Below are 15,483 nucleotides of genomic sequence, written 5' to 3' on the forward strand. Positions count from 1 at the left end.
TTGTTACTGTCTCTCCTTAGACTTCAGATTGCCTAATGGGTAATAGTAGTGGAAGTTACAAAAGGTCTGTTGTCCTTCTTCGCTATTTTATTTTAGAACAGGAAATATTCTTGTTTTGAGAGACTAACGTGCATTGGATGATATAACATTCAGACAACAAAAACAAAACATCTTCTGCTGTACATTATTTCCAGGTCTTGTGTATGGTAATTTTCTTGGAATATTTACTAATGATGAGAGTATCACAAACACTAAAAGGGGAAGGTCTCAATTACTAATAAACAGCTGGGAACAAAAGACTTTGTTAAACAGTCAACAATTCACACGAACAGAAAGTCTGACAGCTTTCACCTCATATTTACTGTAACAAGGGTAAGGCCCACACCCCCCTTCTCCCACCCCTGCCAAACCCCATCCAACTGCCAATGACCATAAACGCAAAACCTAAGAACTGAAGCCACTCTACTACATTGCTACCCACAAAGTTTGAGGAAAAACACAACAGGAATTTCTCCTTCAGGTGGATGGCTGCCACAGCAAATTTCCATCTGCAACTTGCAGGTAACTTGGCTGCCTATCAGTCAAACACATACTCGCAACTAGTCTGAAATAAACCTTCAGCTCCGCTACCGACCCCAGAAGATTACCGTGCCAGTAACGTGATTAGCAACGGACTGCGAGAGGCATTCGGTGAGCTTCAGAGGTGGCACTTATTAAAGGACAATATAGATTTTATGTCCTGAAAGCCATGAAGTGAAGTGGGGAGGCTGGAACTGGGCCTCGTATGTCGTACATGTATCAAACAGAGATGCAATTTCTACTTCTACTCTGCTTCTCTTTCGAAACGCTCCAGGTTCATCTTTGGCTTCAACCTTATATTAATACATGGCTGCATTACTGGGTAGGAATAGGCAGCAGGCAAATTATATAACACAACCTTGAATCTTTCAGCAACTGCTTCCTAGAATAGATTGTTCCCATCCTGCAAGTACAGCCCGTATCGCCTCTCCAGAGATGTACTCTCGTGGAGTCAGTGCGTTGAAACAGGCTTACCGAACCCATTTTAACCAGCCATCCAGATTCATTCTCTATCAGCGACCTCTACCTTTTTAATCATTTTATGCCGATTTGTTACTCACAGATCTTACATACGTTTTTTTCTCCTCTTCCTGGTTACTGTTATTAAATACTGTAGTGACGCAGACTACTTTTGTAGCACTTGTTCTCCCCTTTATAACTAGCTGTCATAATCTGTTGTATAGCCAGTTTTAAACCCATTACAGATATCCTACAGTGGTTTTGTATTTTAATTAAACTGTGAAATTTAGCACTGGTCAAATATCTCAGAATAGTCATAGCTTTACAGAAATCAGAGCTCACTTAACAGCCAGTCTTTCGTGGATTTAGACAGCTATCACTTTCCATCAGCTGACACTGGTTTCAGGTAAACAAACAGTCCTCTCTTGAAGAACTCCAAAATGAAAGAAATCAGAGAGATTTAGAAAATAACTCAATATCATGAAAGCATTCTTTTTTTTTTTTAATTTAAACTTAAACACCTAGAACTACATCCTAGCTTCCAAAAGTAAATGGTAAGTGATTCTCTCGCTGTTTTTAAAAAGCTCTATGGAATTTATTTAAGAGATTCAAAAAAATTTTTCGACAGCTGCATGACTACTAATTCAAGAGTCAGCAATTCCCCATTATCGTGGCACACTGTGCTTGAACTGCTTTGGTACCACTGTCATGCAATTAATTAAAACACCAGCATGCATTACGTATTTTTAAACACTACCTATTACCAAGGTAACCAGACATAGCTCCCACTATTTTTTGTATGCCACATTGTCATGTGAAATTTATGTGACAGAGCAAAACAGAACACACAGAAATATATACTGTGCAAAAGGAAGAAATCATGGTAACTTCTTTGTATATACTGGCCTAGTTTAAGCTTCCAGATACTTGCCTCGGTCTTTCTTCAGCCTTTCTGAACAGGCAGTGATACGGATTACAAATGGTCTGCATGTGTGCTAACAAGTTAAAATATGGCTCTTTAGAGAAATTAGCATAAATTTGTGCAGAAAAAGAATGAAAAACACAAAACGTTTTAGATTCCAAGATTCCAGGCAACATGAACAATAATATTTGCACAACAGTATGCTGATATAGTTAGAAATATCAGTACAGATAAACCAAGGGTCAAAGTTCTCGTTATGCCCAGAGTTTCAATTGTGGCACTTCCTGATTTGAGCCTAAACCAATCGTGCTTAAATCTATTTTGTCCTTCATTACTTCTACTAAAAAAATCAATGAGCTACTGTCCTCCCCCTGCCCCCCCCCCCCCCATTTCACATATCTACTTCTAATTCCCTCACTTACATCCTTACAGAGTATCGGGTGAGTTTTAAGAGGTTTTCAGTTGCATTGCTGCAGTACGGTACTGCACTAAGCCTTTCTGATCGAAGCTCAACCCAGGCCAGAAGGCCCTGGGGTGGCCTGGGAGTCGCAAAGCTCCCCTTGCACCCTTCAGATTCGCTGCCAGTCTGAAGACCAAAGGAGCTGCTGACAGTCCTTAGATAGATGCCACCTCTCTCCACATTGTTTTAAACAGATTTCTAAAACTATGGAAGCGTGCATCTCCAGCAGTACTCCTGTCCTGCAGCCGTGCAGGCTCCTACAGCAGTTTGGCAATATCACTCTTTCTGCACAGCAACAAACAAAACCGGGCCCTTGAGCAAAGCAGACTCACGCTTAAACCCCACTGTAGAAAAAAACAAATGAAACTTTACTGGCCTCCTTCCATTCATCTGCAGGCACAGTTTCCCCCAACGAGAGACTCAAGAGCCCGTATGGGATGGAAGCACAGGCCATTCCCAATCCGGCGCAGACCGGCGGCTAGATTCATGGAGCTCAGCTGCAGACAGGGAGGCTTTCGAGGCTGCCAAAAGAGATCGGTGAGCTCCCTCTCCTGGGCCCGCACTAGCACGGTGTGCGCCTCTTCGGAGGCGCGCTGCTAACATGGAGCAGCGCCGAGTAAACAAGGGACGCGTCGCAGCGACGCATGCTCCCTGCGGGTTTTCAGTCGTCGTCTTTTTTTTTTTTTTTTTTTTTTTAAAAGTCCATACTCAAACTGATAACTATGAAAATCTCAAAGAGTGTAAATGCTTGGAATTGACAAAGTAAATGCAAAAACCTTCATAACAAAGTCCCTGTTTAGTTATCTCTCAGTTCTTCCCGTGAGACGTTGTTTGACAAAGTCCCATTCTAGTTCAGGCAAGCTCACCAAGAGCAAGGCCTTCCAGCAAACAGAGGGCCAATACTTCCGCAGGTGCAGTGATTTCCAGGAGGCTTACATGTCAAGTTTGTCCCCCCCCCCAGCTTGCCGTGTCTGATAAACTCCACTGAACGGTGCACAGCCACCAAGATTTAAAAAACTAAGCTTCTGAGGGTCTTAGTGATTTTATAAAAAAGTGTTCAAATGGACCCGGTCGGAATTAAGATCTCATTACAGTCAGCTGCTGTACAAACACAAAGTTCTTTATCAACTGCTTTTCTTCTTGAGTACTTACAAGTACTCAGATATCATAGCTATGGTGTCACTACCAGAAATAAAAAGCTACATAAACAAGTCGGGCTTTGCTGCAGCAGAGCTCTGCGTGTTAAAGCATCTCTCAGCCAAACCTCATCCAGCTGACCACTGCTGGAAAACATAGGTTCCCCACTAATTGGAAATACTTCTTTTGGCAAAACTCTGAACGTTTCGAACAGAAGTAAATGTAACGCTTATCTGATGCCATTACAAGCAGTTTCTGTTTCAGTTATATTTAAAAAGGTGAGAGAAGAATTTTGTTCATGAAGGGGGCAGAACGCAGTAGACGTGTATAAATAAATGCAGTCCCTCAGCTCTTCCAGTGCAGAAGCAGCTCTGACTGCAGCAGAGTGGTTATTTCAGTACACATTCAATTTCAGAAATATTTCAAAAACAGCCCAAAACATCAATTTGTAGTACACTCAAATGGGATGCTAGTTTAACGCAAATTTACTCTTACATCTGTCTCCAATATGAAATGCGTTGACAAAGGCAAGCTCACATCACAAGGTACCTACAAATGCCTTAACTCCCATATATTTGCACCCGTGCATGGAGCACTGTGCCCCAGGAATTAAGCTTAAAGATGTTTTCTAGAGTACCCTGTTCAGTGGCTGCTCACCCTCCCTGGCTCCGAGGGGATCCTGATGGGGCAGGAGAGGGAATGGCCCCAGCTGCCCTGAGTTTCTCCCTTAATCGCACAATCCTCTGCCTGAGACCTTGGAAGAACAGAGAAAGTGGATGAGGAGAGTGAGATTAATTAAAGATTAATCAAAGATTAATTAAGGTAAGTAACCTCTTTGACTGGCATTGCAGAGCCTTCCGGCAGCGGTTGCAAACTGGGTAGAAGACAGACTTAGACTTGGGCTCCAGATAGCCTGGCTCGCTAGACCTGAAACGGAGCCTGCAAATTTAGCTAACGTTACCTCCTGTGCGGGTGCATAAGCTGTGGTTGGTTGGTTTGTTTGTTTGTTTTTATGTGGAGCTTGAAGTCCGAAAACAGACTATGTGCTTGGGGCATGAACCCACCCAAAGCAAAATAATCCCAAATGCTTTAGGGAATTCAGTGTAGGAAGGCATTCACTGCAGGCACACATCCCTCACAGAAGGCACAATCACAGCAGCCAAGGAACAGGAAAATAAAATAAAAACAGGATGGAGAAGTAAGCAGAAGAGAAACAAATAATAAGTACAGAAATAATAGGTAAATAACATTAATAGCTAAATATATAAGACAAGTATGTAAGTAAGAAAGTTTAAAATTTATTGAAAAAATACACCAAAAACGTATGCTCATAAAATGCTCAAGTAAAGCTGAGGGAAACAGAGCTGAAAAAAAGTAAGGGTTGTATTGCATACTCCTTCATTTTACGGCTAGGATGTTAGATATTGCTAATAGCTATATATTTATGTATTTGTTTTTCGGGCTGATTCTTCTGGAGCAGTTGTAAAAGCATACTATAACAAGCAATCCTGCAGATGCACGGAACAACTCTTTCAAAAGCAAGGCTGTTGCAAGATGGGCATGTGATAACCAAAGTTCAAATCACAATTCTTGAACGACCTGCAAGTCATAGCATGGTTCTGAATGTTTAAAATATAAGAGAGGGCAGAGTTAAGGAAGGGTTAACTTTCCCCAAAAAAGCAAACCAGTGCACCAGAGTTTTCTGAGGAGGGGGGGAAATAATGCATACTGATCATGTGAAAAACCAAGCAAAAGTAAATTCAAAATGACACTTTCAGTATATGAAAATAAAAATCCATTATCTGAAAAGTGAGGCTAACGTTAGCTTTTGGTTAAGATACCCAATATTGAGATATGGAAAACTGACAGCCTCCTGGATGTATCTCAAGAGATCCATCAACAGATCGCCTGAACCGACGTTTCAGGAAGTTATAACCTAGTGCCTCCATTTTCAATTTAAAAAAGAGAATTTATCAAAAACATCAATAACTTCTTATGTATAAAAGGACTTCTTCAGTAGACCTGAAGACCACAGCAATTTTCCTTACAGATTAACTTTTTGTAAGTGGTTTTCTTTATGCAATGCCATACTAACACAGGCAGTCTGTGCTTTGCCAGATGAAATTCTGCACTCAGTCATATGGAGGAAGTACTGCTCAGTAAATAATTATTTTCTAGCTCCAGAATCTTTGTAAGGAAGCTTTAGATACAGAACCCTCGACCTTTAAAAAGGATGAGAAGAGAACAAACGAGTCAGAAGTACACTTCTTTGTAAATAATATGGAACATAAACAAGGATTTTTTTTTTAAAGATCATTCTCTTCGCTCATCTTAGAGCCTTTAATTAAGCGGCTAAGAAATAAGGAGCAGCAAAGAGCAATTGCTTTGCAATCTGTTTTTTTTTTTTTTTTTTTTGAGGCCATAAATGTGGCTCTGGTAATAGTACTACTTAGTAAAAACATTAAGGAGACTGCCTATTTACCCACGCTTGGATATGGACATTAACACGCCTGATGCCAGCAGCAGATCAAGTCAGGATATCAGAGTGTTTTTAAATTTACTTTAAGAAGAAAACCTCTAATAGATCTCTAGATCTCTGTAGCTAGTTTGGACTAATGGGGCTGGGTATATCCCCATTAAAAAAAAAAAAAGAAAAAAAGATATGACAGCATCACTTTATAGTAGCTTTTTTGTGCTGTGCCTCAGAACAATATTGCTACAGGATTTTCCATAAGAGGCCCCAAATTTCACAATTTAAGTTCTTTCCTGATGGACACTGTCACTATCTGACAGCTTTCCTGCGTTAAACGACTTGAACCCGGGAACACCTCTTAGTACCTAGTCCGAAAAGAGACTGCCTGGTCTGCAACGTGTTCTGGGACTAAAACTTCAAAAATGGAGGAAAAAAAAGAGTCCAGTCGGCTGGGAAAATACATGTTTCTTGCTAAAGTCGTGTGGGCCTAAAATAGTTGCCAAAATTAATTTTGTTTCCTCACGGTGCTAGGTAGGTCAACGTGCAGGGTTTTTTCCACAGCGAAGCAAGGCTACAGCTTCAGCAGTCCAGCGCTGGCAAAAACAACAGCACAGACTTCAGGCAAAAAAATTAACCTGACACAGAAATGAAACACCAGCGCATGCATTTGAACAGCAGCTGTATGAAGTGTTCTGTTTGGGAAATTGTACATTTCTCTCAATCCAAGCCTAAATCAGGTTCCTGATGTTTCACTGCCAAGGGTATCTCAGCACCAGTGGGCAGAAGAGGGGTTTTAAATCCTGCGGAGGCTGTTGAGGTAGGTCGGAGGCAGAAGGCTTGGGCCAGCCAGCAGTTCCAGCGCCTGGCTGCGGAGACTGCATCGAAAGAATGCCTACAGCTCTCTGCCGGATCATTTCTGCAGGCTACAGGTCAAAACTGCCAAAATAACAAAAACCAGGAGAGCGGATTCAGATTTTGATGAATTCAACCACTCCAACCAATCGAGGGTCTGATGCATTTTCAGAAACACAGTCTATGAAGTATGTTTGGGGCCTATAAAATACTTCCGCTAGTCTTAAAGCGTCACAGAACTCCATAAATAAATCAAATAACCATACAAATACTGAAAATACTGAAAAAAGTACAAATGCTCCACAAACGAGTGGTGCTTCAGAGACTTTCAGTTAGGCGTCTGTTATCCTACAGCCCAGGCTGATGCCTCGGCAGTCCCACATTTCCGCAGGTGCTGCCCCAGAGAGGCGATGGCACCCCGGCTTCTAGTCCCCTTGGAAAGAACATGGCAGAAAAGTGATGAACACGGGTCTAACCGAGGAGTGAGCACCGTAGTCCTGAACATTTCACCCCTAACTCAATAAATTGGACTATTATTTTTGAGAAACGTTAGAAGGCCTGACGTATACCCAGCCCCTTCCTTTCTGCTTGATCCTTGCCTTGTCCACGTGCCTGGGACTTGTCTCCATTTCGGGTGAGGCAGAGCCAGCCAGTCCAATCCCTTTCACTTCATTCCAGCCAGCTCTACTCGCGCGATGTCTGCCCCATCCTTACAGATGAAAGGCACGTTGCCAAATACAGTTCTCTCCCTTTCATTCTTTATCCAGGCCAAGAAAATGTCGCCAGTTTATATGCCTATATGCATTCAAGAGAATTTTTAAAACAGCTTCAAATACCTAGAAAGCATAAGAGAAGACAACTTAGGATCCGCTTTCTTAGGAGAAACATCATCTTTTTTAAGAGATGTCTATTCAACGTCTGCCACAACAGAGTTCTCTTTCTTGACCACGATCCCTAGAGCTTCCTTACAGATAAATTTCTCTTATTAAAAATAAAGATAAAATTAAGAAAAAAAAATCCATTTTGAGTTGGACACAAAGTTTTCTTGCTGTAAAACTTTCAACCTAAATTGCCTAAGCAACCAGAAGTACCAAGAGGCTGATCACACTGTCTTCCCAAAACATACCTACAATTATAGCAGCAACACTAGGCCTCAATCAAAACACATTCTCACTGGACTAGCTATCGTACAAATGCATGACCACCACTGTCTTTGTTCCCAATTACGAACAAGGGTATCAATCGCATCAGTGCCGTGGAGGTCAGCACTACCACCTTGGGTAGAGCATCCTGCTTACAGGCTTCTAAGAAAATGGATGAACTAACCCCGAGGGGAATGAACGTTCCTCCTCTAACGCTGAAATCTGCAAATCCTCGAGCAAGCTCAAAGAGACAACAAACGCTTCAATATTAGATGCAGTCTTCTCTTACACAACCTTTTCCCACTGCTCTAAGGCTGTGAAAGCTTCTGAATATTTTTAAAGAATATTTACAGGCAAAGGATTAAAGTTAAATGATACATAAAGAGTTAATGCCCAAGTAAAAATATGCAAAAATAGCATTTCTTCTAGCAGCAATGCTTCTGTATATGGTAGTGTTTTCTTAAGTTTGATACTTTAGTCCTCACATGTATATTGCTTCCTTAAGGTGTTAGATGAAAAAGGCCTCAAATGTATCTGTTAAGTGCTTATAGCAAACAAGAAAGTATTTGTTGCCTGAGGTGTGCAAAACTGGATAAATCTTTACAAGCACCTCAAAGGTACATTTCTCAGCTTTAAACAGAGATTCCACAGTGCAAGGTAACATTGGTATCTCTTACTGACTTAACTGTAAGTACAATAAAGGTTTTATTTCAATTAATCTTAATCTCACATTAGGATTAGTGGTTTTGATTTAAACTACATTCACATTAATATTTTCACGTGTTCTGTGGGTATATGTATGTTTTGACAGTAGTACACAAATGTACTGTAAGTTGTATAGAAGCTGATGAAAACTGTCACACCAATATTTAGTTGCTTGCTGACATGTACTTCAATAAAGACTTAGGGAGAACAGCCCAGAGTGTATTTAGCTGACTGTACAAAAGTACACTTACGATCACCCAGAAAATATAAAATGCTTATGCTTTAAAGTCATCTGCATGCATGGGATGAATACAGGTATTAGTATGTTTTTTTAATCCTGAATCACGTAGCGCAGCTTTTTTCAATCATTTCCTTTTGGACTACAGCTACCGCCTCAGACTTCTGGAAAGTTTTTTTCGCATAATGGATAACATTTCTGCAAAAGTCTCACAGAAAGTTCTCATGTTAAGATTAAAAAATGTTAAAGAGTTGTATCAAATATAGAAAATTCCTTTCTTGTTTTGCTCTGATCTCCAGCCTCTGAAAACTGTAACATGTTCAGTCTCACTGAATACATTTATTCAGATAATGTACAGTAAATGCAATCCCTAACTAAATTCACATAAAGTTTTTGCAGAAACTTCTATTCAATGCGTTATCTCTTCCTTTCTAAATGCAGTGCTGCAAATGCCAGTATTCTGGATACGCAGTCCAGCAGGCTTCACTTTTTTTTTTAATTTAATTTTCAATTTCTATCACTTAACAACTTTTATTTTCATCCTATTCGGTCTGTATATAGGGAGTTTTAGAGGTACTGAACTTGCCCCTTGTAGATGTCCTCTGCCTTTTGGCAGCATCAACAGGCTTACTCAGCACCTCTAAGACTTGCTCCCTACCACATCCCCTTTTAGAGCTCTGACTTCTTATTAGAGAGAGATGAACGTTTGTTTCAGGGGGAAAAACAGCAGTGCTGCTGCTAATTCTTAGACATATCTGTAGTCTGTAGCTACCAGCTACCAAGAAAACACTCAAATCTGAACAGGTTCAGAAAAATGCCACTCTTCGGTGAAATCAAACAGCAAATATTTCATCCTCAAGGTCAAGTGTCCTTTCCAAAAGACATGCTTTTAAGACTGTAGTTTAGCTAAGATAGCCTGAGCTGATTTAACAATTAATTATTAATTTAAGAGTTAACCAACGTGAATAGTTTTCTCTTATTATTCAACAGCAAGTTGACTGGTCTCACTAAAAGGTCAGACGACCTACAGGACCCACTACAAGCAAGGAACAGGATCATACCACTGGGGGAAGACGGGCAAGATGAGAAGAGCTGCCAGTGCCTCCTTCGGCAGAAGCAGGCCGCTAGATCAATTCAAGTGCCCATCGCACTGCAACCCGGCACAGCGACAGCCCTGTAAAACAGGCACTGATGTCACTAGCAGACAAAAAAAATCTTGGACAGATGACAGAGTTTTAAAGCTGCTGAAAGTTTTGTTGCTGTTGTTGAAACAGAGTCTTGCTTATTTTACAATGAGTGCAACTGTCCACGCGGTGATCAGCGCACCCCGGCAAAGAGCTCGGCTGCACCTCGTAAGCAAGCCAATAGCTCCTGCTGCTCCTCTCACAACTGCCTGAGACCTAGTATTTTTTTCTCGCAATCTATGAAAATTTATCATCAAGGCTGAACAATTTATTCCCACAAAACATCTCTGAAAGCCGGCCCATTCATAACAATGTTATTTCAGAAAACAACGACAAGAGTTACTTGTCTGGCATCAGTCACCTGGTACGCTGTGCCAGGCTCACCGACTCCAGCTAACTTCGCCGTCTTCCACCAAGAACCACATGACAAACGTGGCAAGAATGACCCAACTCTTTATATAATAATATTTTCAGAAACATAATCAGAATTTGTAAAGAACTGGATACAAAAGGAAAAACACTCTTTTATTTACTATCTATATGCATCACCAAGAGCAAGCTTTGCGAGAAAGGGCTTTCTTCGTTTTCAAGAACAAAACCCTAGAACCAGTCGGAGCTGCGGAGCCCACCGCATCTTGCGGACCTGTCTCACTGGCTACTTTTGTGCATCTAAAGGAGGCCATTAGGGAAGCACTGTAATGTAGACGGCACAAGGAAATTCTCAGAACGTTTCTACGCTGTGCGTTTTGCTAGACTTGAGACTGAACACGATCGGAATATTAGCACCTTACTTGTCAGACTAACCTATTTCATTAAGAGAAAAAAAAAAAAAAATCTAGCCCTGCCACTGGAAATGGTCCAGCATCTACATTTCAAAATAAAAATATCGGCATTTTGATTTGCCCCCAAGTTTTCCAGTAACAAAAATAAACTGGCAATACAATATTTACAATAGTTATTTTCTTAGTTAACTACAAGCCCAATTTTTAGTTAAATTCAGAGTTCAAAAAAAAAAAAAAGTCACTATATTAAAAGTGTGCATTGAATAAATGCAGCATTGGTTGTATGGCCAAGGAAAAGTCAGTATAAAATCAGTATAAAGGTGTTGAATAATTCATTTGCATGATAAACATTTATTATAATTAGTGTTCTTCCAACACTCTATTAATATTCCAAACAATATGGAAAGACAGACCACTAAAGCAACAGAAATCAGGAAGCCTTTCAATAATGTATCAAGAATAACTGGAATACAAGCAAAGTTACAAAAATGAACTGATACAATACTAGGATAATTTTACTGTAGCTGGGTAATACACATTAATAAAAGCACTATTAGACAGCATTACAATTAATCTTTTAATTTAATTGACTAATACATAATATACTTTAATGTAATAGCTTGAGTTAGGTTTTAAAATTGTTTAGTTATTTTTGCCATTCGTACAACCTAATATTTCAAGGAATGCAAGTTATTTTTACGAGGCAGCCAGCTGCAGATGTTGCTGAATGTCAAATATGTTAAGTTCCAGAAAAACTGCGATATTTAGTTTTGTATATGCTTTCAAAAGTTTCCCTAACATGTGAATGGAATCTATGTTTGAATCACAAAGAGCAAATAATTTTGAAACTGGATTAAAGGAAATAAATAGTGCTTTATTTGTAAGGTAACTTTATTCCACATAAAATCCACTTGTGTTTAGCAACCAAGATTTGGTCCACACTTACAAGAAGAAACTACTGCAATGATTGATATATTATGAAATAATCTTTAAAAATTAATTAAGAACAACTGCTTTAAAAAAATTACTTTCATGCACACAGCAATACAGAAGGCAACGATGACTAATGGGGAAAGGCAATGCACTGCCAGCTGTGTCCTCCAGCGCGTGGGAAGCACCGCAAATACCAATAAACGCTTGCAGGGCAGGTAAAGCAGCCACTCTCTTACATCTATGGTAAAAACACAAAGCAACAAAAAAAACCCAAAGCCTACTATAGGAGGAAAAGCTGAGCTGTTTATTAGAATAAGCTGCTAAAATGTCTGTGTAATTCTGTCAAAATTCCCTTTGCTTTCACTTACTATAAAGCAAATACAGAATGGCTAGCTCGCATATAGATGTCTATACTGGCTCCACCTGAAAACAGGTAAGATGAATCCAAGCCTAGATCTCCATTTCCATAGTATTTCTAGGCCTATGTGAGAACATCTTACTTTTCGTAATACCACCAATTCCTGGATATTTTCTTTGCTTATTTTACAAAGACATCAACAGGAAAAAAAAAGAAGTATTTTAATCCACAGCACAGCTCCATATACAAAACTCTATACAGCTCTTATTCTACGAAATTAAACAAATTACTAATTATTACAAGTTCACCTAGCAACACTTCCTATGCATGTTAATAGATCAACTAATTAAACTTATTGCTCTTAACGAAAAAAGCAGTTTAGCCTTTGTAAATATACCTATATTTTAAACAACAATAAAAAAATAGTATCTCAAAATTTCCAGATGCTTTACAGAATCACAGAATGGTTGAGGTTGGAAGGGATCTCTGGAGATCATCTAGTCCAACCTCCCTGCTCAAGCAGGGTCATCTACAGGACATTTCCCAGGATCACGTCCAGGCAGGTTTTGAATATCTCAAAGGAGACTCCTCCACCTCTCTGGGCAACCTGGTCCAATGCTCTGTCACCCTCACAGTGAAGAAGTTTTTTCTCAGGTTCAGATGGAACTTCCTATGTCTCAGTTTCTGCCTGTTGCCTCTTGTCCCGTCGCTGGACACCACGGAGAAGAGTCTGGCCGCATCCTCTTGACACCCTCCCTTCAGATACTTGTACACATTGATCAGGTCCCCTCTCAGTCTTCTCTTCTCCACGCTGAACAGGCCCAGCTCTCGCAGCCCTTCTTCATAGGAGAGATGCTCCTGTCCCCTCGTCATCTTTGTCGCCCTCCGCTGGACTCTCTCCAGGAGCTCCATGTCTCTCTTGTCCTGGGGAGCCCAGAATTGGACACAGTACTCCAGGTGAGGCCTCCCCAGGGCTGAGGAGAGGGGCAGGATCACCTCCCTCCACCTGCTGGCAACACTCTGCCTAATGCACCCCAGGATCCCATTGGTCTTCTTGGCCTCAAGGGCTCATTGCTGACTCATGCTTAACTTGTTGTCCACCAGCACTCCCAGGTCCTTCTCGGCAGAGCTGCTTTCCAGCAGGTCAACCCCCAGCCTGCACTGGTGCATGGGATTATTCCTCCCGAGGTGCAGGACCCTGCCCTTGCCTTGGTTCAACTTCAGGAGGTTCCTCTCCACCCAGCTCTCCAGCCTGTCCAGGTCCCTCTGAATGGCAGCACAGTCTTCTGGTGTGTCAGACACTCCTCCCAGTTTTGTATCATCAGCAAACTTGCTGAGGGTGCACTCTGTTCCTTCATCCAGGTCATCGATGAATGCATTGAACAAGACTGGACCCAGGACTGACCTCTGGTGGACACTGCTAGCTACAGGCCTCCAACTACACTCAGTGCCACCGACCACAACCCTCTGAGCTCTGCCATCCAGCCAGTTCTCAGTCCACCTTGACATCTCCAGGTGATCTGAATCAGACATTTAGTACCTCCATTGCGGTCTCTGAGGGTGTAAAAAGTAGCATCAACTAAGGTTATGTTGACCGCAATTTTATAGTCTGAGTTCGTAAGGGATGGAGTAGGTTCAGCACCATGTCCACTCAACTTTATTAAGTCTTAGAACACTTGCATGGAAGTTCCGGGCAGAAACTTTTCAGAGACGGGTCCCCTAAATCATAATTTCTACCCCCAAAAAAAGAATCAGCATATCTCGCTAAGCAAGTGGATCTCAAAGGAGCCAGTTACACTTATTTGCAAATTGTAACATATGTTTATGCTAAATCCATGGTTCTCCTTCAACCTGGAGGATTTTGTAACTAGGATGACCATTATTAAAGACTAATGCCCCTGTTAATGGGAACATTTCAAAAACCAACCGGCAACTGATTATTGTGGTTCAGCTGAAGTGCACCTTTAAAGCAAAGTGTATTATAAAAATGAGAATGGCAAAGCTTAATTGGTAAAACTAGCTTAAGTCAATATTGCTGCTATCTCATCCAATGTAAACATCTTATGGGAAAAGCACTAAGAAGAAGAATCCCAGTTGAAAGAAAAAAAAGAAAGAAAAGAAAAAAAAGACAAGGCCAGGCAGGGTGAAATACTGCTTTGAAAAATCCAGTGCAATTTGCAGTACACACACTGAGCAGCTAGTAGCTTCCTCTTTAAATTAAGCAAGACACTAACCTCTTCCTGTTTCACAGCTACCCATGCTTACTTAATACCACTGGCAGTAAAACAAATATCAATTCTATCAACTTCATGGATATAAATGTATTTAAAAAGTTATTATATTGATATTATATCAAGTTTTAGAGGAGATACAAAACATTTTGAATGAGTACCTTCAGATCTTTGTTGTCTTGACTGCCCATCAAGTTACTTGTGATAAAATACTATTTATCCCTTATAAGTTATCGTTAACTTTACTGTACAACCACATAAGAATGCAAAATTCTCTAACTTTACAATTTCACATTAGACTCTAGAATTTTGCCCCAGTTAAGTTTTCTGGAACAACAGAGGTGAGAAACCTGTATATTTCTGTATAAAGATTTTATATACCTGTTCTTGACATGGCAAGAATTGCAAATCTTGGCAAGGCTAAGTTAGCTTCACGTATGATTGATTTAACTTAACTGTATTCTATTAAATTTACCATGAAGTGTGTCTCCAAAAAATTTCACAAAAACAGCCATCCATCGAAAGGTACTGGCTTACCTAAAGCTAAGATATCTTTCACCAGTAGATCAAAATACCTGATGTAGTCAGGCTGCATATTTTTTTTGAAAAAGATTTCCTCTTGGGTTTCAAGAAAAGAACGAAAGATGTAGTAGTTGGTGTGTTTTGAGGGAGTCTAAAAGCCTTTTCTTCCACAGACTGAAAGACAGCCCAGCAGAAAACACGATTATGTCTGATCAAAAAAAGAGAGGAAAAGTCAGTCATTATACAGCAGAGAGACTGAAAGCGTCTGTGAGTTGATAGGTGGGATGACCTACGCAAGGGATGACATGACAGGTGAAAACAGAACTGAACAAGCATAAAAACAAGGTTGAAAAAGTGAGAGGCAGCATGAGAGAGATACACAGTAAACGTAACTGGTCAAGAAGCTCTTTCCTCTAAAAGGCATCTTGCCGAAGCAAAAGACGGGAAGGCTGCAAAGTAAAGGTGTGATATGAGGAAACAAAGATGACAGTCTTGTTGGATGACAA

At 40.5% G+C, this 15,483-nt stretch overlaps 1 protein-coding gene across 11 annotated transcripts in view; it reads right to left on the reverse strand.

Moving 5' to 3' along the window:
- Positions 1-15,483, reverse strand: part of ATXN7L1 (ataxin 7 like 1) — a 124,457-nt gene that overhangs the window by 47,703 nt on the left and 61,271 nt on the right. The window contains exons 1-2 of one of the 11 annotated variants that reach the window (XM_009665974.2): positions 2,793-3,070; positions 1,970-2,054 (exon numbers count right to left, since the gene is read on the reverse strand). The exons of 9 other annotated variants lie outside the window; for them this stretch is intronic. Coding sequence is in view for 1 of the 2 variants with exons in the window: in XM_068930189.1 (XP_068786290.1) it covers positions 2,797-2,806 (10 nt within the window). In the remaining variant the exon portion in view is untranslated. Of the gene's footprint in view, positions 1-1,969; positions 2,055-2,792; positions 3,079-15,483 lie in introns of those variants that run through there. One more of the 11 variants, XM_068930189.1, reaches the window with a different exon arrangement.

Source organism: Struthio camelus, chromosome 1 (assembly GCF_040807025.1).
Source record: "Struthio camelus isolate bStrCam1 chromosome 1, bStrCam1.hap1, whole genome shotgun sequence".
In the NCBI taxonomy this organism is placed as follows: domain Eukaryota; kingdom Metazoa; phylum Chordata; class Aves; order Struthioniformes; family Struthionidae; genus Struthio; species Struthio camelus.